The 24,307-nt window shown below is 55.1% G+C and overlaps 10 protein-coding genes and 1 non-coding gene across 11 annotated transcripts; 6 read left to right on the top strand and 5 right to left on the bottom strand.

Annotated features, from left to right (window-relative positions):
• Window positions 1-243: 243 nt before the first annotated feature.
• On the top strand, window positions 244-1,698 carry M421DRAFT_52362 (adenosine/AMP deaminase family protein; the record flags this gene model as incomplete). Its single annotated transcript, XM_033595013.1, has 5 exons — window positions 244-303; window positions 380-522; window positions 744-803; window positions 857-1,463; window positions 1,510-1,698. The coding sequence occupies 5 exons, from the start codon at window positions 244-246 to the stop codon at window positions 1,696-1,698; spliced, it is 1,059 nt and encodes a 352-aa protein (XP_033453459.1).
• Window positions 1,699-2,168: 470 nt separating this feature from the next.
• Window positions 2,169-2,254, top strand: M421DRAFT_t7. Its single transcript has one exon. It is a non-coding gene; the product is annotated as a tRNA-Pro (tRNA).
• Window positions 2,255-2,447: 193 nt separating this feature from the next.
• M421DRAFT_191995 (uncharacterized protein) lies at window positions 2,448-4,749 on the bottom strand. Its single transcript, XM_033588003.1, has one exon. It carries the CDS (start codon window positions 4,646-4,648, stop codon window positions 2,591-2,593), a length of 2,058 nt encoding a protein of 685 aa, XP_033453460.1. The 5' UTR covers window positions 4,649-4,749; the 3' UTR covers window positions 2,448-2,590.
• A 1,680-nt stretch (window positions 4,750-6,429) lies between these two features.
• M421DRAFT_88480 (uncharacterized protein) lies at window positions 6,430-7,564 on the bottom strand (the record flags this gene model as incomplete). Its single annotated transcript, XM_033597667.1, has 5 exons — window positions 6,430-6,509; window positions 6,541-6,866; window positions 6,910-7,094; window positions 7,439-7,494; window positions 7,546-7,564. 5 exons carry the CDS (start codon window positions 7,562-7,564, stop codon window positions 6,430-6,432), a joined length of 666 nt encoding a protein of 221 aa, XP_033453461.1.
• A 1,633-nt stretch (window positions 7,565-9,197) lies between these two features.
• Window positions 9,198-10,062, top strand: M421DRAFT_415572 (uncharacterized protein). Its single transcript, XM_033590747.1, has 2 exons — window positions 9,198-9,410; window positions 9,458-10,062. Exons 1-2 carry the CDS (start codon window positions 9,344-9,346, stop codon window positions 9,844-9,846), a joined length of 456 nt encoding a protein of 151 aa, XP_033453462.1. The 5' UTR covers window positions 9,198-9,343; the 3' UTR covers window positions 9,847-10,062.
• On the bottom strand, window positions 10,004-11,281 carry M421DRAFT_415574 (mRNA turnover protein 4). Its single transcript, XM_033590748.1, has 2 exons — window positions 10,814-11,281; window positions 10,004-10,758 (listed from the first exon to the last, which is right to left on the bottom strand). Exons 1-2 carry the CDS (start codon window positions 11,002-11,004, stop codon window positions 10,242-10,244), a joined length of 708 nt encoding a protein of 235 aa, XP_033453463.1. The 5' UTR covers window positions 11,005-11,281; the 3' UTR covers window positions 10,004-10,241.
• On the top strand, window positions 11,219-12,492 carry M421DRAFT_652 (mitochondrial distribution and morphology protein 10; the record flags this gene model as incomplete). Its single annotated transcript, XM_033596226.1, has 3 exons — window positions 11,219-11,315; window positions 11,364-11,642; window positions 11,690-12,492. 3 exons carry the CDS (start codon window positions 11,219-11,221, stop codon window positions 12,490-12,492), a joined length of 1,179 nt encoding a protein of 392 aa, XP_033453464.1.
• Window positions 12,493-14,878: 2,386 nt separating this feature from the next.
• On the top strand, window positions 14,879-16,737 carry M421DRAFT_653 (uncharacterized protein; the record flags this gene model as incomplete). Its single annotated transcript, XM_033596233.1, has 3 exons — window positions 14,879-15,168; window positions 15,222-15,427; window positions 15,479-16,737. 3 exons carry the CDS (start codon window positions 14,879-14,881, stop codon window positions 16,735-16,737), a joined length of 1,755 nt encoding a protein of 584 aa, XP_033453465.1.
• Window positions 16,738-18,665: 1,928 nt separating this feature from the next.
• M421DRAFT_192171 (serine palmitoyltransferase 2) lies at window positions 18,666-21,231 on the top strand. The gene is made up of 2 exons (XM_033588006.1): window position 18,666; window positions 18,934-21,231. The coding sequence occupies exon 2, from the start codon at window positions 19,043-19,045 to the stop codon at window positions 21,050-21,052; it is 2,010 nt and encodes a 669-aa protein (XP_033453466.1). The 5' UTR covers window position 18,666; window positions 18,934-19,042; the 3' UTR covers window positions 21,053-21,231.
• A 430-nt stretch (window positions 21,232-21,661) lies between these two features.
• M421DRAFT_51940 (UPF0052-domain-containing protein) lies at window positions 21,662-23,282 on the bottom strand (the record flags this gene model as incomplete). The annotated part of the gene is made up of 4 exons (XM_033594983.1): window positions 21,662-22,568; window positions 22,633-22,921; window positions 22,971-22,988; window positions 23,036-23,282. The coding sequence occupies 4 exons, from the start codon at window positions 23,280-23,282 to the stop codon at window positions 21,662-21,664; spliced, it is 1,461 nt and encodes a 486-aa protein (XP_033453467.1).
• A 257-nt stretch (window positions 23,283-23,539) lies between these two features.
• Window positions 23,540-24,262, bottom strand: M421DRAFT_415578 (uncharacterized protein). The gene is made up of 2 exons (XM_033590749.1): window positions 24,130-24,262; window positions 23,540-24,071 (listed from the first exon to the last, which is right to left on the bottom strand). Exons 1-2 carry the CDS (start codon window positions 24,161-24,163, stop codon window positions 23,851-23,853), a joined length of 255 nt encoding a protein of 84 aa, XP_033453468.1. The 5' UTR covers window positions 24,164-24,262; the 3' UTR covers window positions 23,540-23,850.
• Window positions 24,263-24,307: the final 45 nt, after the last annotated feature.

Raw genomic sequence — 24,307 nt, forward strand, 5'->3', positions numbered from 1 at the left:
TCGCTGTGCTCTTCGACCTGACGAAGAAGGCGCGCGCAATCTCCTGCAACGCACCTCCTCCTTTCAGCAAGCCCGCCCCTGATTCGCCCGATAGATTTGGCGCCCCGGCTAGCTTCACCTTTTCCCAGACGGAGCCGCTGCTAGGCCTAAAGCACCTCACGACCAGGCGCCGCTCCGAAGTCTATCGTTTTCGATTTGCCCTTCGAGAAACATCACCTGCGCCACTAACACTCAATTGCAATCATGTCCGCTGCTGCAACGTCTGTCGAGAAACATTTTGCACGCCGCCTACCAAAGATCGAAGTGAGCAGCGCCAGCCTCCCCCGAAGCCAGCCAGCGCTTGGGCAACCGTTCACAGCACTAATGCCCCACGACTCAGTTGCACGCACACCTGACGGGTAGCATCAGTCGTGCGTGTCTGCATGCCATCTGGAGAGCGAAGAAGGCCCAAGATGCTGCTTTCGACGTCGAAGACCCTCTTGTTGCCATCCCTTCTGACAAAGTCGACTACGACCTCGAGACGTATGCTCCCTCGATATTTGATTTGATGTCACGATTCATGTTCCCGTCTCCTGCCTCCCGTCTCCTTTTGCTGCAGCGCGCTAGCAGATTTATCTTCATACCGAGGCTCCGTTCTCATACACGTTCTTGTGGTGCCTTGCATCGTCTCAGCGTCCCCACATCTTGATTGCTGCAACCAAACAACTCTGTAGTCAACAGCCTAGAACTGACAGTCAGCACAGTTTCTTCCCTTTGTTCTCGTCGTACATCTACAAGCTATGCAGCGACCTACCGAGCATAGAGTATGTGTCTGATCAATTGCGAGTGCTGCGACACGTTCGTTGACTGTGTGAAGATACTCGACCAAGGCAGTACTGCAGGACTTTCAAGCAGATGGCGTGGTCTACCTTGAACTTCGCACTACACCGCGAGCAATTCCTGACAAAGCCATCACCAAAGATGACTATGTCAAGACTGTTTTGAGCATCCTCAATGCGTGGAACTATGATGCTACCAACACCCTACGAGCCTACCTGATCCTCTCCGTTGACCGCCGCAATACAATCGCTCAGGCTGAGGAAGTCGTCGATTTATGCATCAAATATCGGCCAGCAGGCGTCGTGGGCATTGATCTTTGTGGTGATCCAGCGAAAGGCGATGTGCGAAGCTTCACGAACACCTTCACGAGAGCGAAAGCTGCTGGCTTGAAGATGACCCTTCATTTTGCCGAGGCCAAGGTATCGGCGACAGACCTTGAGCTAAAGACACTCTTGTCATGGAGGCCAGATCGACTCGGCCATGTCATTCACGTAAAGGAAGAGTATTGCAAGATCATCGAGCGAGAGAACATCGGCGTCGAGCTATGTTTGAGCTGCAACGTTCATGCCAGAATGATCACCGGGACCTACAGCGACCATCACTTCGGAATGTGGAGACATAAGAACGTTCCTGTAGCACTCTCTGTATGTCTTCGCTTGTTTGCTGTTGGGCTACACTAACATCGCGCAGACTGATGATGTAGGTGTCTTCTGCAGTCCACTTTCAGTTGAGTACGAGCTTGCTGTAAAGCATTTCAGCTTGAGCCCTGCTGAGGTATGCAAGCTCTGCGAAGGAGTTGTGGGGTCTATATTCGCTGGTGAGAACGAAAAAGACCGTCTCCGAAAGATATATGCAGAGTGGGATGGGTGGATGGGGTAGGGGCTAGTAGGCTACGATATGGAGAATCTGGCAACTCAACCCCACAATATTGTCTCGAGTAACCTTTGCTCCTAATATCGCCAAGCTCTAGCTTGTGCTGTGCGCGTCTATGTCACTCAGTACGTTTCGCAGCTGGTCACCAACAGGGCAATCATCGACAGTTATGCCAAGCGGTTACAGGATTGTATGCCTTTGGGTGCTCGGACGACGTTTGCAATAGACAGCTGTCACTATCGTAGTCAAGCAAGCCAGGTCCAGTAGCGTGTGCAGTTGAGCTTGTACTAAGACATTAGCGCCCGGCGTCTAAAGGTATCCACGCCCCGCTTCGCTTATGCATTCATGTTCTCGACCTACTATGGGGTGCTACAGTACCTGTATCCGCCGCAGTGCTCACACTGCCCTCGCTCTCTAGCTTCCAAGAACATCTACAATATATACTATTTTATCAGCAAGGTTCTTATCGATAAAACGGCCTCATGGTCTAGTGGTATGATTCCTGCTTTGGGTTCGTTCTCAAGTCTGCAGGAGGCCCCGCGTTCGAATCGCGGTGGGGCCCGTTGTTTTTGCACTTTTGTCACACCAGGTCGAGCGCGATGGTCAGAGTAGGGGGTGATTGATGTGCAACAAGTAGAGCGCGAAGAGTTGTTGTAGAGGCAGGCTGAGGTTCACAAAGAGCTGCATGTCTCAAAGATGTGGGTTACGTTACTAAGTAGCATGCGTTTGTGTTGTGATAAAGAGTCAACAAATTCGAAAGAACACCTAAGCCCAAAACGCCTGTGAACGTATATCCAAACACACAGACGCCCAACGCCAGTCAGTGCGGACGCCATACCCCAATACTATCCTTGAGACACTGCCTCACATGGGAAGCGGATCACTTCGCCTGTGATTACTAATATCCACGACGCCCATACATGTCGTAGCCTCCGTACGCGCCCCCTCTCTCCCTCTCGTACTCGCTTGCCCTGCGAGTGCGTCCGTGCAGGGGCCTCCTCTGCTGCTTTCTGATGTGCTCGATGGCATCGTGGAGCTCGTGGAGCTGGAGGTTGTCCTGCACGGGTCGCTCTGAAATGTATTGCTGTGCGTACACGGGGTCCTGTGTCTCGGGTCCAAATGTGTTTGCACGTCCGAAGCGGGGTGGGTGGCGCGAAGTGTCGAATGGGTTTCCTTGTGGCGTCTGGACGCTGCTGCAGTGGTGTAGTGCAGGCCCAGGATTGTAGTCGCCGTCGAAGTATGAGTCGCGTTGATGAGGGTAGTTGTCCGGGGTGGGGTGCGTACTCCTGCATGGGTGAGGCTCTACTTCGCCATAGATGTGGCTGGTATGTGGGTAGCCGAAGCTATCATTTCTGTGTGGCAGATTGCGGGACCTGAGCTTGGGCGGCTGTTCGATGATGTCAGAGCGATACATGCTTCTACGGCGCTCGGAATCCGAGAAGACGCTGTCATCTGCTGTGTGAATAGATGAGTTGTCGTTCAGCGAGGCAGTGCCGCTGTGTCTGTCCCACGAACCTTCGCGCGACATAGACTCCGCGCTGACTTTCTTGTTGCGGTAGTCTGGTGATGGGGCACCAAAGCTACTGCGACGAACACGGTCATTGGCGCGTGTTGGCTTCTCGGCTGCGGAAGCATTCATGTGGATGTGGATTGGTGGCAGTTGCTGTGTTTCAGGCCGAGTATGGCTTCTGCTGCGGCTTCTGACCTTGCTGAGCGATTTATTGCGTCGAGCCTTCTTGGATCGGGACGGGTGACGCGAGCGTCCACGCTTTGGCTTGCCAATGTGGACAAACTGGCCATGCTCAACATTGCGAACACGAAAGCGATCAGGACCCGAGTCGCCGGACTCAGTATCCCACTCGTCACTGTTCGAATCTGAGCCAGACGATGAGTCCTCATGGTGGTCCTTGTGTTTCTTTTGCTTCTTGGAGGAAGATGGATCGAGGATCCCGATTGGTAGTTGACCTTGTCGCATCGAGGGACGGTGGACGGCTTCCGGAAATGTACCAGGCATTGGTCGTTGTTGTTGACCGTGACCTGGTGGACGCGGCATACTGTGGATGGCACCCGGCGGGGGAGGTCGAGGAGGTGAAAGATGTGCACCAGGCGCACCAGGCGGCGGTGGTGGTGGCGGACCTGGCATGCCTGGTGGAGGTGGCGGCGGTGGAGGTGGCGGCGGTGGAGCGCCTTGACCATGCTGAGGGTGAGCCTGAGGCGGTGGCAGCCACATATGTTGTGCTTGTTGCTGAATGTGCCCCACAGGCTGCTGAGCTGGGCGTTGAGCGTTCCTTTGCTGTATGATTTCATGACCGACCAGATTTTGTTGTTGTGGATAACCCTGGGTTGGTTGCAGGGGCTGACCTTTTTGGGTTGCAACAGTTACTCCCCTGATGGTCATCGGATCCTCGTAACCGGAGGGGCCGGTTTGCAGAATGACTGAGACACGCTTGAGCTGTCGCTGCCGGCGACAGATATCCTTCCATTCGATGTCTATAACAGCAATGTTCCATTTCAGGGTCCTGTTCTTGCTCTCAAGCTCATGGTTCTGGTCTTCGACGAGCTCATTGATCAATCGTCGGCAATTCGCCGATGGAATTAAGTTGAGCTCGCGCTTGACAGAGCCCTTGTTTCTTTGGAACCTTTTCAATTCGTTTTGAAGATCCAGAACAGCCACATGTTGTTGTTCGGCTTCGACATCCTCCCAGCTGTCAGCACGTTTCGGCTTCTCGAACCTGAAAAGGGCTAACTGCGGGTCGTAGTTCGCGAAAGATTGAAGCGGCTGTTGTCCTTGCATGCCTCTTTGCTGGCCCGTTAGACCTTGCTGCTGTGACATAGGATTCTGCTGCACCATGGGATTTTGTTGTGCCATGGGGTTCTGTCGTTGCTGGCCGATGTTCTGATGAGGTGGCATCTGACCCAGATGCGCTTGATGCTGAGCTGGAAACTGATGGGCCATGATGGTGTCAGAGTAATTTGTTGGAAGAACAAAGGCGAAAAGAACGCAATAGACTCAAGCAAACATCAAGTCTGCTTTGAGTATTGAGAAAGCTGCTAGTGCGTACAAGAACGATTGAAGATGCGACACTGAAGGAGCAAGGCAAATGAAGCGTTGGTAGGGCCCTATATAGACCTGCTTGAGTTGATCCGTGCCACTTCGAGATGTGTACGTTGCCCTCTACCCAACGCAGTGGTTGCACTATTCTGATGCAGCAGGGGGAGGTCCCTCTCGGGACTCGACCTTGTCAATTCGCTACTATCCGGCAAACTCAAACAAATCTCCATTGGTCGCAAACGGGTCGATCGCAAGCCCCGTTTGGAGACTGGCTATCATAGTTCTGAGCCAGACACACCGAGGTCTGGCAAATCAGCCTGGCAACTTTCTTGCCAGGCTGCTACACGTTGCAAGGCAGAGCCTCAAAGGCTCACCGGATGCTTCATGGGTCCTTCAAGCATGCATGCAGCCGAAATGCCATGCAGCAGAAGGACTCGCGATGGTGGGGTAGCCACGACCTTGATGCAGGCTGGAAGCGAAAGGCAGCCGCGCATGGTAGGATCTCACTGGATCCGGTGTAAAGTGTCAGCACCACTCTAGCGGCAGATCATGACTCCTTCGACTGTCAAAGAGTGTTGGCGGATTTGACAGCTGTTGATGGTTTGGTGGAGACGTGAACGACATGCCTTCGTACGATCGCGCTTGCAGCCCGCATAGGCCACTTTCCAGTCCGTGGTGCGCCTAGCTATGATCACAACTTCCGGCGTTCGACGCCCTCCCAAAAGAAGGCAACTGACTACGACAGTTCGCAATTTGCCTGATAACTCGACGAACTGGGTGGCTTGCCCTGTACGACTTGCACCTGATACACCTGCATGTCTGCTTCCCCTCGCTTGCAATCGCCAACGCATCAGACTTCAAACAAGATCATCGACGTCAGGTTCGCCTTGAGCGCTGCGAAAGCTCGTGGAGCACAGCGCATGTGCGCAGCTGCGTTGTTGAGACACGAAAGGTTCGTCCGCTGTTTGTTCAGGCAATTGCATTTCAGCACGTACACTGCGCCCATGCTGCATGAAAGGTCGACATTGTTGTCTGCGTCAAATTCTGTGGTTGAAGAACTAAAGGACTCCTGTACGCATTTGGGCCTCTCCTGACGCGGCTCGACTACAATTCAGAAGGCTCTTACGTACTAGTGACTGCTTGCTATCTGCGAACTTGTTCGCAGACTGCAGTGCCGATCTCGTAGCCTGCTTGGTCTTCCGCTCCACTCCCATGGGGAAGTCAACGCCCCGCGTCAGCACACTTGTCGTGCACTCCAATACTAACGTCTGGCCTTCTCCAATGACTATTCGACGGCCCACAATTCATCAGACGCAAGCCATGGATCCCATTTCGAGGACACCGGACGACTTGCATGCGTTGTACTTGTGTATTTTCGACAGATCTCAGCCTTACGACCACAATTCCTTTGGTAGGTAGTACATGGCTGAGAGGCTGGGTTTGATAGGTCTCGACTGACAGGGACCCTTGTAAATTCAAATATCTTGTCTTACAAAAACATGAAAGCGAAGGACGGCTCTACCGGACGGCGCGAGCCGCCCTTCTCACCTCACCAACATGCCGTCCTACTGTACTAGAGTCCTTCACTTGGCAGTATCCGTTCGAGCCGTTTGTCCAAAGCTCCCGTCAGCTCGCTATCTCGGATCGTCAGGAAGGCTACGGCATGCCAAATTGTACTGCCCCGGTTAATAACCCGCAGAGGGCCAGCTGATCAGAGGCTCACGTAAACATTTGTCAGAATGCATCAAGTTTCTCGTCGGCCACTCTAGACACATGCAAGCATAGCCCAGACTGACTCGTGGAGCAAAAGCTTAATCTTGCCGCTGTTCGCAGCCGGGACCCATTGCTGCACGATCCTGGACTCCTGGGTGGATATGGTGACAGCTTTATATTCTCAGCTTTGATATGAAGGGGTGGCGTAAAGTAATTGATGCTCGCGGGTTGCATATCAGTGAGACTTATCGGCACAGTGTAGCTGCGCAAAGCCTTCAGGAATACGCGGAGATGTGACCCATGTCCATGACCTGTAGACCCGGGGCTCATCTGGCCGTAAGACGCGAAGGCTTTTGCCAGTGCAGCAACCGCAAGCGTCTCATAACCCTTGAAACCAAAGCCTGTGGGCCTAGGGGCTGTCTCGCACAACTATGCTTGTCTCAGCAACATACGACTGCCCGCAACCTGTAGATAGCAACAGGTCTTGTGCCGCTTCAGCCTTCTCCTCAACGCATATTTTGCAGGCACTATCCCCAGCCACGTCGGTTAAAAGTATGTCTCCCTCTTGCAACTTCGCAGCTGCCTCGTCTGCTTTGCAGCCTACCTGCTGTACCTTTGCCCTGTTGTTTCGTTGGCACTGCATTGCAGTCGTAGCCGTGCACTACCGTTTCCCACAAGCACGAAAAGAACACAGCCTTGTGCGGCACGCTTCAGGTTGCAATGACACGCCCCATTTGAGTCTCAATGACATTATTTTCAAGTGGATCTTAATGCTTAGCATGGATGATAGAGAGCACTGGGTCCATTTAGCCGCTGCTACGCCACCGCTGCTTCCCTGCTCCTTGCCCACTCATCCTAGCTAACAGGAAGATTTGACATATCACGACTCAAACCCCACACGACCTTTGCCATTCAAATGGTACCAACTGCCTATTTGTCTGTATCCCGAGGGTTATTCAATCTCCTAAATTACATACATACACCCTTTCCTGCCATGCAGAAGATGGCCCTCAAGAAGCCGGGCATCGTATCTAAGCCTGGTGATGGATGGTCAGCACGGGCACACATTAATTTGGCGGCTGACTTACACTTATACCAAGGGTGCATTTGTATATCTATAATCCCTGAGAAGGGATACCTAGCGTTCAAGCTGACCTCTCAGTAGAGCGTATGTATCCTGATTTTTTTACATGGGACTGGCAAAGGGTAAGGACCTGGACGTGCAAATTTCGCATGTCGAGAAATGCACTTTCAGCTATCCGATGATTATGACCAGAGCACCCAAATCAGGTACAGGTGAAGCCCCAATTGTCTTGTAAGACAGCTCGGCGATCAGTACGTCGCTGTCACCATGTAGATTGCGGAACATTATCCGTCTATTGTTAGGAAGTGCTTTGACAGTATCTCGTATGACCCTGGAATTAGGTGTTGTTTCTGAGAAGAAAAATGCGTTTTCATCGTTCATACCCGTGTCTATGACAAACAGAGGCTCATCCGTCAATACTAGACTACCGAAGCGATTTGTGGTAGCTGTCAGGCCACGGCCAGCGACTGCTATATCTCGGTCTGGCCTGCTAACGCTGAACAAAAACTTGGACTGATGCGACAGACGATTCTACGGGTCGGACTCCAGATGTGTTTCCTTCTTGGCGGATTCGCTGGTCGCGCTGGTCGCATCGTGGAAGAAGTGGTGTATTGGCTTGGTACCGTGGAATGTTGGCTTTACATGGGGGCCTTTGGCTCATGTATGCCTGGTTCGAGAACGGTCAAGATAGGGCGCGCATTGTGAAAGATTGTCTTGCTTTGGGAGTACTCAAAGATCTACCAGTCTTACATTCGACATTTGGGTCACGAGATAGGCTTTATCGTTAGCTGTGCTTGCATTCGGTATAGATTCTCGAGGTGCTATGGCCCATTGTTCAAAGCGTGTGTAGAACTAGTAGGATGTCAAATCTATTGGAGACTACGAACCAGAGCGTGGAGTTTTTAGGACTGCGAAGCGACTCATTTGATTCTCCAGACACTCTAGCTTCAATCAGCGAAAACTAGAGAGAGAGCTCAAAGCTGAAGTGCGTCTTTACTGACTACAGTTTTTTTGGGCCTCAAGGGATTCTAACAATCAAGATTGCATGACCTCAAGCTGCCCATCTGTCGCCTGAAACGAACAACTTCCTTGCCGCAGTTAGCTGTGCCGCGCGACATAACGCAGCGTCTGACGACGCCACAGCTTGTTGATCAGACATCGTGCAATACATGAGACTCCGTTTTGAGACAAGGAATTGACTAGAGCCACAATGAATTTAGACAAGCAGCGAAGGATGATAAGTTGTGAGTTGTATCAGTGTGTGAAGCAGAGCCCGCAAATCAAACAGCCGTACCTGCCAAGTCATGCAGACCCTTGCGGAGCCCCACTCCCGTCCCAACCCGCCTAAACCACCTGACAGATGCAACAACAGAATGATAGGCCCTCGGTATCTTTGACAAAACTCTAGTCATCTGTATCCGGATGGCCAGTCTAGAAATAAGTTCTGCAGACGTCACTCGCCAATCCGTAAACGAACGGCAGCGGCATCCAAGCAACATGAGCAAGCTACGAGCGTCCAACGCACGCGACCGGCCTAGCCCTCGTACAGCTCGAGCTTTCTTGGTTGCTGGTTCCGCGCAGTCTTACTGGGCGTCAACACGCGCGCTATCGAATGCTTGTGCAATGACCTCAGAGGGGCGCTTTCTTGTGCACTTTCTTAAGAGTGCGAGGGCTGTTGCTGAATCCAGGGTTTCTGGTAGTCGCACTTTACAGTTTCACTAACACCCCAGCTGTCCAACATTCTCTTGTCGCTGTTTCCGCTTCAGCTTAGTCTACCCTTATCGCACACTGTTGCTGTGAAGATGCTCCACGAAACGTGCGTGCTTGTGCTTGGCCTTGTGGCTGCTGCGTCTGCGTTGGAGTCGACCTGTGAGTATTTCAATTTCAGAGAAAGGGCCGTGTATTGATGCTTGTAGATACAGGACCGATGTTCAACCCCTCAGAGGCACCGTACTTTGACTACAGCTCTCTCGTCATCCCAACACAGACCACCCTTCCTGCCATCCAACCCACGGCCGAGTTCAGCATGGCGACCACAATATCTGGAATCATACTGCCAACCACACCGCTTTCGCGTTCTTCCACACTTGTGTCCCAAGCTTCCAGTCACTCTTCGAGCCATTCGGTTTCGTCCACAGCATCAGTAAGCTCATCGGTATCTTCGAGTGCATCAAGGAACTCCGCAGCTACCTCGGCATCGACATCTGCTCCTGCACAGCAGAGCACTGCCGCTGCCGTTGCGAACCGTGCCGGCGTCGTGGGTGTTGTTGCTGGAGGATTGCTCGCCGGGCTGGTACTGGCTTGAACTGGAGGGAACTGCTCTTGTGAGGTGGATGAATAGCATGGAGTACCGGAATGGAATAATCAATTGTGCATGAGATCAAAATCGGCTGCGAAGGGGATACTCAATATGCCACATCAAATTGAACGACGGACGTAGGAAAGGCGTCAACCAAATTTGTGTATATAGTTCAATTCGACTTAAAAGCTTGCCCTTTAATAATAATATGCAACACGTGCGCAAAGCCGTCCTTGTATCACCTTGACTGAACCAAAGGCTAGTAGTGTCAACATAAGAGGGTATATTGATGTTAAGCTCGTGTAGATCTGACAATAGTAAGCGGAACTATTAAACTTTTCCAGAACCCAAATCAACGCCTTGCAACGCCGCCCAGATGCATATACAGTCTTGCAGGAGCCTTAGTCCTCCATGGCGTCAACCTCAATGACGGCCTCAGTCTTCTTCGAGTAGTATGCCTTGATGTCGATCTTGAAGTCTGCCATAGCAACGCCGAACATCTTCAACAGCGCAGTCTGGTGACTGTTCATGACCTGACCCTCCTTGCACACTGTGTAGGGCGCATCGAGGGTGACCTTGCCCTGGTCTAACCTGGTCGGCATGCCCCATTTCCTAATGGTAGTCTCAACGCTGTGAGGCAGCGGGACGTCATCGTCTGCTGGCACCTCACCACCTCTCGAGTGCACAACACCGGCCGGGATTGTGAAGGTCTGAGTGGCGGTCACACCAGCGCGCGCAAAGTCGGTCTGCGAGTATGCGGCAAAGTACTCGAGGACATCAGCGGGCTCGCGGTTCGTGAAGAAGAGACCGACGTTGCCAGCGAGGTGCTTGGTGAGCTCGGACAGGTTGGTGAGGTGCTCCTCAGCAGGCGTGATGCCCAGGGCTTTGGCCATGACCTTGGTCTTGCCAAAGAAGAATCTGCGCAAACGTTACTAAAGAACTTTGTGCCTTATGATTCGCGACCTAGATTTACCGGCTGTCAGAAAATTCAGCGCGCACTTCCTTGAGGTACGAGTTGCGCATGTTCTCAACAGAGAAGACAAATATGTGCTCGAAGTTTTCAGCGGCCTCTTGGACATTGGCGAAGAGCTTCTGAGAGAGCTCCTTGCCCTTCTTGTCCGTCTTGGTGAGGTGAACGACCTTGGCACGCTTTGACTTGGGCATTTTGGCGGTGTTGTGGTATTGCGTGAACTTGGTGTTGATGCTCGAAGAAGTTTCGGCAGTCGCATTCGAACTTTTTGTGCAAGCGCGGCGGGGACTAGCGCCCTGCAGCCGCGGCTAAGCTCCACGCTTGTCACTATCGCTCATCCCTCTGTTAAGCAAGCTTCAACTCTCGATTTTCTGCGCGCCCTCAGCATGATTCGCTAGTGACAGCGACATGTTGGATTTCATGGAGAATGTGCAAAATGCATTCTACGATGCTTCGCACTGGAACCTGGACAATTCTTATGGCGCGTTGAACACTACAGCACGAGGTAGGCCGCAGCACCTGTTGCGCATCATGCCTGAGCTCACACACGCAGCACTGCTCGACTTTCAGATACCGCAAGGCCTGCGCCTACAGATCTCGTCTCTTGCCGCGCCGAACTTCGCCACATCTTACACACTGGGAAGTGTAGGCGTGGTAGATGGCTCCGTGTCATACCTGTACTCTTCACTGCCGCTGAGGAAGGAGTTCAAGAGCTCCCACATCGACTTGAAGAATGTCATACGGGGCTACAAGCATGTTCAGGAGCTAAGGCGGCCTGATGAGAATTTGTGGTGGGAGCTCTGGCATGCTGGAAAGCGGGTTGATCGCAAAAGTAAGTTCTCCGCGACATGGGTCGGTACTCCAGGCTGATAAGAGCAGACACACTGCTGTACGGGCGGGTGTTCCTCCCTCAATCGAGACTCGAGGCCCTGTACTTGCGCCGCCTGACACCCACGCGACAGCTCCGGATCGCCGCTGTCAGTGACTCAAACTTGAACAACGGGGGGACCATCCTTGCCTTGCTGCAGAACGATTTGGGCAAATACAGCACCGAGTACATGTACAGCACGGACTCCGCGCTGATGGGCGTGCGAGGTCTCTATAACTTCGGCCCAGATCCAAGGATGGCGCCGACTGAATCGACATCTGTCGATCAGGTGGAACCGGTGCATGGCCGCTTCAGCGCAGGCGCGGAGCTGTACTATGGCTTGTTGAATAAGAGTGGAGGTATCAGCACAGGCTTACGGTTCACGACACTGCCAAACCATCCGGGATTCCCGTACACCATGACGCTAACGCTAAACCCATTGATGGGCAACCTCTCTTCCACCTATGCCGTGAAGGCTGGGTCTAGTCTGGCTCTCTGTTCCCGATTTGACTTCAACTTCTACTCATATGAAAGCGAGCTGCAGCTTGGGTGCGAGTTGTGGCGGCGACGCAACACCGCGGATGTTGACTGGGCGGTAAAGAAGCTGCGCCGAGACTGGAAGCAGCAGACCATCTCTCCCGACGACGACGTCTCTGGTGTGTTGAAAGCTAGGGTCAACCAAGACTGGCACGTCGGAGTGCTTTGGGAAGGCAGGATCAAAGAGCTGCTCTTCACATTGGGTGCCAGTCTGGACCTCAAAAAGAGGGAACAGATCTTCCGATCGGTTGGCCTCGAGCTGCAGTACTCTTCATGACCAAGCCAAACGACGCAAGCCACAATGTAGACGACAGCACAAATCAGTAGTGGAAGCGCGGCATACACCGCTGCTCAATCTGGCGGTCAATCGAAGCTAGGACAGCAGCGATGGCCCTCCTTCTGTAGACCTTCTGGAAACGAGATGCGAGGTCTTTGCACGTCACAGCCCGTTTCCAAAGAGTCGCGTAGCGTAGGTGGATGTTCGGATGGTGCTCGCATTTGTCCGGCCGAACCTGATTTTCATATGGACTTCGATCACGGCATTGACATCCTGGTCCGGACTCGAGCCAGTGGTTGGTATGACTGCATGCTGATTCCGACGGCGTGACACTGAAACATTTGAGGCTGTCGGGATCATGGCTGTCCGTGAAAGTGTCAACACGGGGCTGTTTGAGCAGCCTCTTTGATTGCGATAACGGCGCCGAAACAATCGATTGCAAGCTGGAACATGAAGACACGCGTGCCGGAGAAGGCGTGTCAACGCTACATATGAGCGGCAGAGAATGCTCGAGGGAGCACGCCTCAGAGCTCCGTCTCGTGCCGAGCAACAAGGACGGCCTGGATTGGACAGTGGATTCCGGATGCTTGGGTTCGTGTTGTGTTCGCTTGCAACGCGTCCCGCCATTATTCATGCTGCTGTGAGCCTTGCCGGTGGCAGGGAACTCGTAGTACGCTCAGATTGACAGCTGTAGGGCGACTAGACGCCCACTTCGACTAGCCTGTTTCCCGAACAAAGCCATCAGGGTTAGACAAATTGCAGCTGACTCGACTTGAGTCTTGACGATGGCGAAGCTCACCAACTTGGGTCTTTTTGGAACGAGTGCATCAAATGCGGCACGATCAGTCTGAATCTGACGTTGCACGGGCACGATGCTCAATCAGGATCTTTCTCGCTATCGGCTCTCCCGAGCGATCAGCGACGAGGGGCTGTTGAGAACCTGCGACATGCTCACGATGTCAATGCGGGTCTTTCTGCCGCTGGCTGGCACAGTGCCACACACAGTCGAGAGACCGAACGTTGTGCCGCAGATGCAAGGCCAGACTGGACAGCCAGCCCAGGTCCCGCCGTGCAGCGCAGTTCGCACGATGCGTCGATGACACCACGAGTTCCGCTGCATGCGGTGCCTTAAAAACCACGGTCCTCGACTGCAGAGCCGAGGCGCCTCAACCGTGTGGTGGATCGCGGATTCTGGTACGTACCTGACGCCAGCCAGCATAGCGCCCAGCCAGCTAGTGTCTGCCGCGCTCTTCACGCAATGAAGTGTGTTATGCGGCGTCACTTCAAACAACCATCGTGTGCTGCAGTGACGGCAGCGCTGAGGTCGGCTCCACGGCAGCCGTCAGGCTGTCGGCGAGTTGTTTTGCGACAAGGGTGGCCCAGTGTGAACGACTCCTGAAAGAGACTTGTCCGGCGCGCGCACTCGCAAGCTTCCACTCACTCGCGCTCGCAGTGACCAGGGTGCCCGAGTCCGACACGCCTGGTTTCTCAGCGGAGCAATGCCCCCCTGGCCGTTGCAGGCGGCGGCGGACAGCATGCGCTCAGCCTGTCGAGCGCGGCACACAGCACGCACACAACACTCACCGCTGCAGCTCAACGCGCACCAGACGATAGGTCACAGTAGGGCACAATAAGCGTGGCGAGCCTCGTCCAGCAGCACCCGCCGGAGCGTGCAAGCGTTTCCAGCGTCACCGCCGGCCTTTGGCGCTGGCGTTCCAAACGGCCAGCCGTGGTGCTAAACTTGCAGCCGGTCGCTTAGTGGCAGGCGCCAGTCCGGACGCGGCATGGCGTCTGTTCTCCCCCTACTCATCGTGCTGATACAACCCTTAATTTCCCCCTTCCTCCCCACGACTCTGTCTTAATCCATCGCCTTGTCGGTGTCAGCAACCTCACGTCTGGTGCGATTGCGAACTCTCGTAACATTCCCTTCTCTTGTCGACTTCTGCGAAGTGCCGCCATTCCTTTCGGCCTTTGCCCACGTTCCTTTCCTCTCCACCCCATCCTTAGGCCCTGCCTGTCCGCTCCTTAGCTTTCCCCAGCCCCGTTCCACTCCTTCCCGGCTCAGAATCGCTTTTGGACGATCATCTTTCGACACCTGCTCCCCGGCTAGCAGACTTACTTCCTTGAAGACTCAAATACGCGCCTGGACGGTAGCTTGAGCCTCGACTCCCACGTGAACCCCTTTGCACCCGCGCAATTGGAATCGTCGCACGCCTCGCAACGCTCTTATACCTTCGCATATCCGCTTGCCTAGAACCATTACTCTATACGACACCTCACGAACATTGATACAAAGAAGCGCGTAGCTTGACAGCTCCCTTCTATACCCCCCTGACCCTTTTACACCATCCGCCGATCCCGGTCTGGGTTCCTTCACATCTTCAAAATGCAATCCAGCGACGAAGTCATGGAGTCCTCCACTCCCTCCCCAACCGCCACTGGCGGCGCCGCAACCCCCAACCCCTCCTCCAGCTCGGCCGCACGCCGTCCTCCTCGCAAGAGCACCCTCACCCAGCAACAGAGAAACCAGAAGCGTCAGAGGGCCACCCAGGATCAACTAGTCACCCTAGAGATCGAGTTCAACAAGAACCCTACTCCCACCGCCGTCACCCGCGAGAGGATAGCGAGTGAGATCAATATGACTGAGCGCTCAGTCCAGATTTGGTTCCAGAACAGGTGCGACAGTGCGTTGTCAGATTGACGGAACCATTCCACTAACACGACCACAGGCGAGCCAAGATAAAGAACATTGCTAAAAAGAGTATCGAGAACGGCGACGACTGCAATGACATCCCTGAGTCCATGAGACGCTACCTTGCCCTTCAGGCTATGGAGTCTGGCAAGTCAATTGGCAGCAGCTTCCTTGGCCGTACTGGTGGCATACCGTACGGCAGTGGCATGCTTCTCAACACTGACACCAGTTCCTCCAAAGTTGGTACGTGATAATACTGCATCTGCCTTATAGAGTGGCGCTAATGAGCATCAGTCATCACTCACTTCTCAGTCCGCTCTCTGAGCGTCGGTAGTTGGAGGCGAGTTGGCCAGTCTGCTATGGACTTAGTCATCTTCTACTCACCAGAGAAGTGCTGCATCACATATTACATCAACAACGACTCAGCTGGTTACAAGATCGAGTACCCATTTTCCTACATCAAGAACATCACCCTTGACCACGGAGATATGGCCACAAACGCGGAAGGTGCTTCTCAGCGACCAGGAGGTCTTGTTGTGGAGCTCAACCGCCCACCGAACTTCTTCATGGACTCTTCTGGTTCCGGAGGCTTCTTCCAGTGCGGCGATTTCACCGAGGAACAGCAGGCATCGCAAGTTCTGGTCCACCATCTTGGTGGCCACCCCAAGGTGTTGAGCGGACAATTGGCGAAACTCGTCTCACTGGAAGCGTTTCAGAACCGACATAACATGTACGACCCCCATGCCATTGCGGTTTCGGCACCCGTCTCGCCAATCAACTTCCGTCCTGCCTCACAACCCAACCACCTGGTACATCCCCACAGTGGCATGTTTCATGACTCCCACCTCGCGCCAGGTCCTTTCCCACCGCGCGGGCACAAGCGTCAGCGTTCTCGCTCTGTACCTGTGGCAGTTGACTTCTCGATGCTGCGTAACCCTATGCCGTCGTTCATGATCCAGCCCGAGCCGTCACCGTACATCCCAAACCCAGAGATCTTTGCCCCTGTTCCTCACTCTTCATCAGGGCCCATCGGCCCGCATCTGAGTATTGACACCTCCGCTGGTTATGGCCTGGGCGATTACCGCCAGTACCCCATGTCAGCCACAACAACCAACTCACCGTCGGAGTACGGCACACCATCATTCTACTCGTCTGGACCTCAGAACGATAGCATCCCTGCTTCCAACTTTGGTCAACAGTACAACATCCCGCCGTACGTACACACACCGATGGGCCCACCGCCCCACTCGGCAGCCTTGAACTCGCCAATGCCACCAATGGGTCACCATGACCCTATCATCGCCAACCAGTCGCCGCCCCTGAACTCGTTCGGTCGTGATGGCTCAGCGGATGTATATCCCATGCCTCACGATCAGGGCATGTCAGATGAGACGCTTCACATGACAGACATGTACTCGAAGCAGAACCTCAACCTTCCGTTCCGTTCGCCTATGATGGAAGAGAACGTTGATGACCTAGACATGCAGAATCTAGTGTCATTTGGCTCGCTCGACCATTCGGGCCTGTCGCCTGAACATCACCACCAGATGTAATGACGGCCTGGTCTCTGGATGTTGTCATTTTGCTCGCGCTAATACCCTGTCATCGTTGCCTTTGCGAAAGTGTTGTGTCGTCCAGAGCTCGCTCTTAAAACAGATGCGAGTACGCGCAGTGCCGCTTTGTCGGTCAGCCGTACCTAATATGTGTTTGCTTTCCCTTGCATATTATATTGGCTTAGAGCGCTCGACATATTGCATCCTCTTATTGGATTTCTTCCTCTTCAGTCTCTTGTCGCTATCGACCAGAGGACATTCAACCTACCTCCATTTTTACAGATCCAGTAACGCAACCTGAACGAAAACCATAAACGGTATCGGTTACATACATGGCGTTGCTTGGGTTTGGAAGGATGGGACATACAAGGGCGGACTGGTGGAACCTGCGCCACCACCTCAAAGGGTGGTTGTCGGGTCGCGGTGTTTGAGGGTGCTATGTGGTGGATTCACTGCGGATTTATTGTTCAATGTTGGTGGAGTTCTTTCTTTGCCCTTTTGTTGCAAGCGTTTTCCTTTGTTGCGATTTCAAACCCTTTGCCGGCGGAGGAGGATTTTGAAGATGATGGCCGTTTCGTTTGTGACATCTTCTGGGGGTTGGAAATGGACGCAGCCGCTGGGCGTGCTGAAAGCTTGCTTTCTTCGGTTCTAAATAAATAGTCAAATATCTCTATAGCAGATTTAGCAAAAACATATCATTTCAAACGCACACGACGAGCCACGGCGCCTGAAAGTGATGACGGAGTGAAGATGTTCGTTGCGGGCACGACTATCTTATATCGTGCAGACATTCGGTGGAAATTGAGATTGACCCGCATCCCAAAAGATGGTCTATTGATGGCAATCCCAATAATAATGTGCAATCACCGGATTGCGAGTGAGTCAAGCGAAGGCCATGCAGGTCAGCGATTGGTCTGCGTAGAATTACTCGGGGGTGATAAATTTGGTGTGCATTCCCCCGTTGTGACTCGGCGTGGGACGATGTGGTCTCATCAGAGACGACACGATTCGATGCTCTCTGCTCGCAGATCAGATGCGCTCGTCCTCGTACGAAGGCGGGCCCTGCCAAGTGCGAAGCGCGTGACTTTGTTCAAAAAAGGCAGGTTTTTCGCACAGAGTCCGGACCGCCGGGGGTTCCGCGTACAATCTCAAACGAGGGCATGGTGATACGGCAGTCAGGCACCTGGGTAACGAGGGCTCACGGCGGCAGGCCGTGTCACTGTGATTGTTGTGGAGCGTACACCCAGAGCCGGCGGAGGGTTGCGGAGGGCTGCGGAGGGCTCGAATTTCGACGGCGATGGGCGCTTGGCACCAATTCCCTTTGATAAGCAAATTTGACCGTGCGGTTCTGCGTGTCATGACGTGAATGCCGACATGGTGCATCGACAACGGTGGTGCGGCATCGAGGTTCTGGGCGCGGACGCGATCAGCGAAGCTTCGACTCTTTGAGCCCAAGTCAGGGGCGCTGCGAGTGGCGACGGCGGGCGGGAGCACAATGGGGCTTGCTCATTTCGCGCAACCATCACTTGGTACTGGCAATTTTGCTCCTGAAAAGCGAGAAGCCCCTTTGCAACGGCCACACTGCCTGCTGAGCTTCTGCACGCGACACAGTCCGTCTGCAGCCCACTTGCATCCTCGCCGTCCTGCCAATCCTGCCGGAGTGCGCCGCCAGCACCAGCACCAGCACCAGCCACCAGCACCAGCCACCAGCACCAGCCACCAAGCACAGATCGTGATTGGGGCTTGGCGCGAGGCGAAGTCCGATCTGAGCCTGTGGAGCAGCACAACGGCCCTGCCAGGCACGCAACCACCGTATAGACTGCAGTAGCAACAGCAGCAACAGCAACAGCCTACTGCGCTTTCTGGGGAAGACACCCGCCCTTGCAGTTGCTGCCCATACGTCACCCACACATTTGCAGGGTCAATCACGTAGGTGGACTTTCTTAGCTTCCCGTCGAGATTTGCTAGGGTTGGGGCTCGGAAGTGCGCGGCATGAGGGTGCCGATGCTGCATCGGTGCATGGACACATGGGCGCATCCATAATCTGGCATGCACCGTCTTCTAACGGGCCCCCGACCTCCGCCCTCCGCCCCTCCGCTTCATGTCTTCTTGCGCTTCCCCTCTGCACCTCACCATCGTCCCCACTGCCGCCAATTGCTCGCCCCGAGTCGTGTGCTGATCGTCGCCCGCCAGCAGTCAACCCCCTTTCCCACCGACACGCCCTGCTCGCCGCTCGCCGCCCGACGCAGACGACCCGAGTCCCCAGCCCGCAGTCTTCGCCCGTGAACACGCTGGGACCGCTGCCATGCCGACCAGAGTAATCAATCCGTTCGCGACATCCTCCCCCATCTCTCCCTCGGCCGACGCCCTCAGCGAAAAGCGCGAAGAGCCGCGCCGGGCCTCGTTCACCAAGGGCAACAAGTTCACGAGCCTGTTCGGCGGCAACTCGCCCAAGGCCCGGTCCGAAGCTGCTGCCCTGCGCGAAGCCCTCATTGCCCAGCAGCAGGCGCTCCTGAACTCGCCCTCGCCGCAGCAGATCAACACGGCCTCGATATCCCTGCCGTCCATCAGCCTCACCACAGCCACCGGCGAGAAGATGCCCGCTGAACCCAAGACGCTCTTCCAGCCTCTCTCGCCCGAGGAACAGCGGCGACTGGCCCGGCAACAAGCACAGTTCGGCCCCCTTGGTTCTCAGGCGCATCGCTACACCAGCAAGTTTGAGGGCGAGTTCGGCGATCCCATTGAAGACGAGCCGCCATACTACTTCCTCCTCACGACCTACATCAGCTACCTGATCTTAATAGTATTCGGACATGTGCGTGACTTCTTCGGCAAGCGCTTCAGGAAACAGCACTACAGCCACTTGCAGGAGAAGGACGGCTATGCGCCGCTCAACAGCGATTTTGATAATTTCTATACTCGCAGGCTGAAGATGAGGATCAACGACTGCTTCTCACGGCCCACCACTGGTGTCCCCGGCCGCTTCATCACTCTGCTCGACCGCAAGTCGGACGACGGGAACAACACCTTCACCATGACAGGCACCACAACCGAGACACTTAACCTCAGCTCCTACAACTACCTCGGATTTGCTCAGTCTGAAGGTCCTTGCGCTGACGCAGCCGAGGCTGCCATCAGGAAGCACGGCATCACAATGGCCAGCCCACGCGCTGACGCAGGCACGTCTGAGCTTACAGTCGAGGTTGAGGACCTGATTGCCAAGTTCGTCGGCAAGCCGGCGTCAATGGTCTTCTCCATGGGTTTCGTCACAAACGCCACCACTTTCCCCACAATCGTCGGCAAGGGCTGCCTCATGATCTCGGACGAATTGAACCACTCCTCGATTCGATTCGGCGCCCGTCTCTCTGGCGCCATGGTCACCATGTTCAAGCACAACGATATGCGCGATCTCGAGCGTAAGCTGCGCGAGGCCATCTCGCAAGGCCAGCCCCGCACACACCGTCCGTGGAAGAAGATCTTGGTCGCAGTCGAGGGCCTCTACTCAATGGAAGGCACCATGTGCAACCTGCCCGGCATCATCGAGCTGAAGAAGAAGTACAAGTTCTTCCTCTTTGTCGACGAGGCTCACTCTGTCGGCGGCGTAGGCCCCCGCGGACGCGGTGTCTGCGACTACTTCGGCATTGCACCCAGCGAAGTTGACCTTCTCATGGGCACACTCACCAAGTCCTTCGGCGCAAATGGCGGCTACCTCGCAGCCGACAAGGCCATCATCGACAAGCTCCGTACCACCAATGCCGCCATGCTGTACGCCGAGTCCCCCACGCCCCCAGTCCTTGTCCAGATTGCTTCCGCCCTCCGCATCATCAACGGCGAGATCATCCCCGGTCAGGGTGAAGAGCGCCTGCAGCGTCTCAGCTTCAACTCGCGCTATCTCCGCCTCGGCTTGAAGCGCCTCGGCTTCATCGTCTACGGCCACGACGACTCGCCCATCATCCCCATTATGCTGTACAACCCGGCCAAGATGCCCGCCTTCTCGCACGAAATGCTCAAGCGCAAAATCTCCGTCGTCGTCGTCGGATACCCCGCCACCCCGCTCGTGTCGTCGCGCGCCCGCTTCTGCGTCAGCGCGGCCCACACCAAGGAGGACCTCGACCGCATGCTCAGCGCGTGCGACGAGGTGGGCGACATCCTGCAGCTCAAGTTCAGCTCGGGCGTCGCGGGCGGCGCGCTGCCGGAGGAGCTGGTGGAGAAGACGGGCACGCTGGGCGAGCCCAAGGAGCCGGCGCCGCCGCGGTGGAGAGTCCAGGACGTGCTCAAACGCGGCGTCGAGGACGTGCAGCGGCCCCTCAACTAAACCCCGTTTCTGTCCGCCGTCCTTGGCACGTCGAAGCTTCAGCTTTGCATTTTTCTTTTACCGCTTTGAGCATTTCTGGCGCCTCAGTGGCATTATCTTTTCTTTGAGAGGGACGCGGTTCCTGTACGATACTCATCTTCATACCCTCGCTGTACTACTTTACCTTCTTCTTTGGCCGCGTACCGAGCGTCCACAACTTCCCGTTTTCTCATTCCCTTTTCAAGATACGTCGCTATGCGGCGCCTTGCTTGGTGGTTGCTTGGTACAGCGACGCGGTAATAGTAATATGGGTGGCGCGGTTGTATATAGTCACGACCTCTTACGACGCGGGTCCTGCGGCGCACGAATGAAGACGTTCTAAAGATTGTGTTGGGCGGTGTGTGTGTGTGTGTTATATATGTGTGTATGTGTGTGTATGTGTGTGTTTTCAAGAGCGCTGAGATTGGAGTCTTCTGTACGAGCGTTGGTGTGATGAGATTCTTGGCGTCGTAGTCGCTGTGTACAGGCACAATTACAAACGCAAGGCTGTCGGCGTCCAACCACCACCCCCTTCTCACATTGCCCCCTCATTCCCTCCCAGCATCCAAAACCCCCTCTCATCATCCCCCCTCATCCCCTCCCAGCATCCACCGTGTTCCGCCGCGACACGACGCGCGGATCGCGCTTCCCCAGCGTCACCTCCAGGGCCTGCACCAGCGCTCTCTCATCGTACCTGACCACGCCGTCGTCGGCGTCCCGCCGCCCGTAGACGCGAATCGCCTCGATGCCCAGCGCGCGCAGGGCACCCGCATCCACGGCGGGCGTCCCCGGGCCCGCGAGGTGGATGACGTGGGTGACGAAGTCGCGGTAGCGGTCTCGCGGGGCCTCGGGCGGAAACGCGTTCTGGCTGTTCAGCGCAGCCTTTGCGATTGCGGCAACAAAGTCCAGCGCCGTGTAGGGCGCGGACGAGGGCCCTGTTTCGCGGTCGAGCGTCGAGTTGAGTATCAGGATCTTGACGCGTATCGAGGGCTGCGAGAGCGCGGCGCCGATCCCTTTTAGCACCAGCGAGGGCACGATGGATGTATACAGCGACCCGATGCTGTATATGACTGCTTGCGCCGAGGACAGCGCGCCCAGCACGGCGGGGTTCGCGGCGAGGCGGATTTCCTGGCCGTACGGGTTGATGTACCACAGCCGCTCGATGCGGGCGGGGAGCTCTTCCTCGGCGGCTTTGGAGAAGGCGATGTACTGTTTTCGCAGCGTGGGGAGCGAGCCGGGCAGGTTAGCGTCTTCGATAAGGTCGTGTTCTTCCACTTCGTCGCGGGTTGGGGGGAAGAGGGCGTCTAGGGCTGTGGACTGGGAGGGATGGGAGATTGAGTTTTGGCCGCTGATGGTGGTGCCGTCTGCGAGGCCGACGGAGATGTGGTGCGAGAAGTTTGTGTTTATGGCAGGGAGTACTGAGGTGTGCGAGGGTACGGAGCAGATGCTGGAGAGGAGGTAGATGGCGGATTCGAAGGAGCCGGTGAAGAGGCGGGCGCTGTCGACGTCAGCATCTGTTCTGACGTTGATGGCCGAGGGATTCGTGGTGATGCATTGTTTACCCAGTTAGGAACAGATTTCCGATACTCGCACCTGAGAAGTCAAAAGTGGAAGACGGCCTGAGGCGTTTGATGATCTCGAATGCTACGTGGTTGAGCATCGAACGTATCAGCTCCTTCTTCGCCGTGGAGATGTTGGTCCAGATTGGATGCTGAGCTTCTACGATCTGAAGCCATTCTTGCTTTGCTGAGACGTGCTCTTTTGGCAATCGGTGATTGAAGAAAGCTTTGATGGCGGCTTTCTCGCTTTCGTCGTTGTCCGGATCATCTGGAATCAGACGCACGAGACGACCTGCTGAGGTGAGTATCACGCCCTTTGTCTGTTGCAGGGGCACACGTACTCCGTACATCACCAATACCTGTCTTCTATCAGTAAGCTGTACAACTTGACGTGGTCTTCACTAACCAGGGCCTCCGAAGACGCGTATAAGCTCAGAGGAGCTCCCGCCGTTGTCACTGATAGGGATCACGTAGCTCAAGGGACACGTCTTGTCTTCTCGCACGGTGTTGAAGACATCGACCAGATTGTTTGCAGCACTTCCTCCAGAAAATACGACAATGCCTTTGGCTCTCAGGGGGCCGTTGGTCGTTGGGGTCGATGTGCTGCTGCTGCTGCTGTTTAGGGCAAGGAAGAAGTCAGGTGCGGAGGCCATGCTGAGGCAGAGGGGTTCGGCAGAGAGTGAGTGACCTTGAAGGCCGTCGCTGGTTTATATCAGATCATTTCCGTAGGGATAGAGTGTTATGTTGAGCATTCACGAAGTACCAAGTTCACATGTCGTGTGGCTAGGGCAAGAGTCATGCGCACTAAGCACTCCCTTGGACTCTGGACTCTTGGAGCAGCAGCAGCAGCAGCAGCCACAACTTGCTGGATTAGGCAATATCTCGCACTTTGAGGCTGAAGCTGTACAGCCATGCTTTCGGTTTGAACAGGTATTTTTGTATTCTTTGTTTCGAGGATTTTGTACAGAGCGAGTCCCCAGCTCGAACGCACGATAAGAGTACAAAAGTAACGCCCTCTCTCCTGCCGTACGTGTAGACGTGCCCCAGCGTGCCATTGAGTCTGGCGAACGAATGCTGCAGATTCGAGCTCAGTCGCACGCTTCGTGTCTCATCACATGCAGCACAGGACAGCCAATGGCCTGCCTCCTGTCTCTGATTACCCTCTCGCACAGCATCCACGGCGCGGGTGCAGACGTGCATCCTGTCTAGGGTGCATCTTGTCTAGGAGTGCTCGGCCTCCTCGCGCTCCTTCCTCCTTGCGCGCTTCTCGAGCAATGTGTCGCGGCGGCTAGCCAGGTACTTGTATTGGCGGTGCTCGACGCCCATCAGCCAGTAGCCGAAGCTGCCGCCAATGCCGGCATAGACGGGGTAGACCCAGAGCGACTCGCGGTTGAACAGCGGGCGCATCTCAATGCCGAGCTGCCATAGTCGTGCGGCGATGCCTGCGAGGGGAGGCGGTGGTTAGCAGGCCGCAGGCGGACGGCGGATGTGGAAGCCTACCGAGACCGCTCCAGAACAGGACCTTGTGGACCATTGTGAGTGCGAGTGCGAGTGCGTGCGCGGGTCGGTTCGGGTGCTGCGATTGCAGGAGTAGCGGGTAGGACGGCGGTGTTGTGGTCGCGACGCTCCTCACGGTCGCTCTGGGTGGAGTCTCTCGCGCGGGAGCTCAGATGGACTT

This window comes from Didymella exigua, assembly GCF_010094145.1.
Source record: "Didymella exigua CBS 183.55 unplaced genomic scaffold M421scaffold_2, whole genome shotgun sequence".
Classification (NCBI taxonomy): Eukaryota; Fungi; Ascomycota; class Dothideomycetes; order Pleosporales; family Didymellaceae; genus Didymella; species Didymella exigua.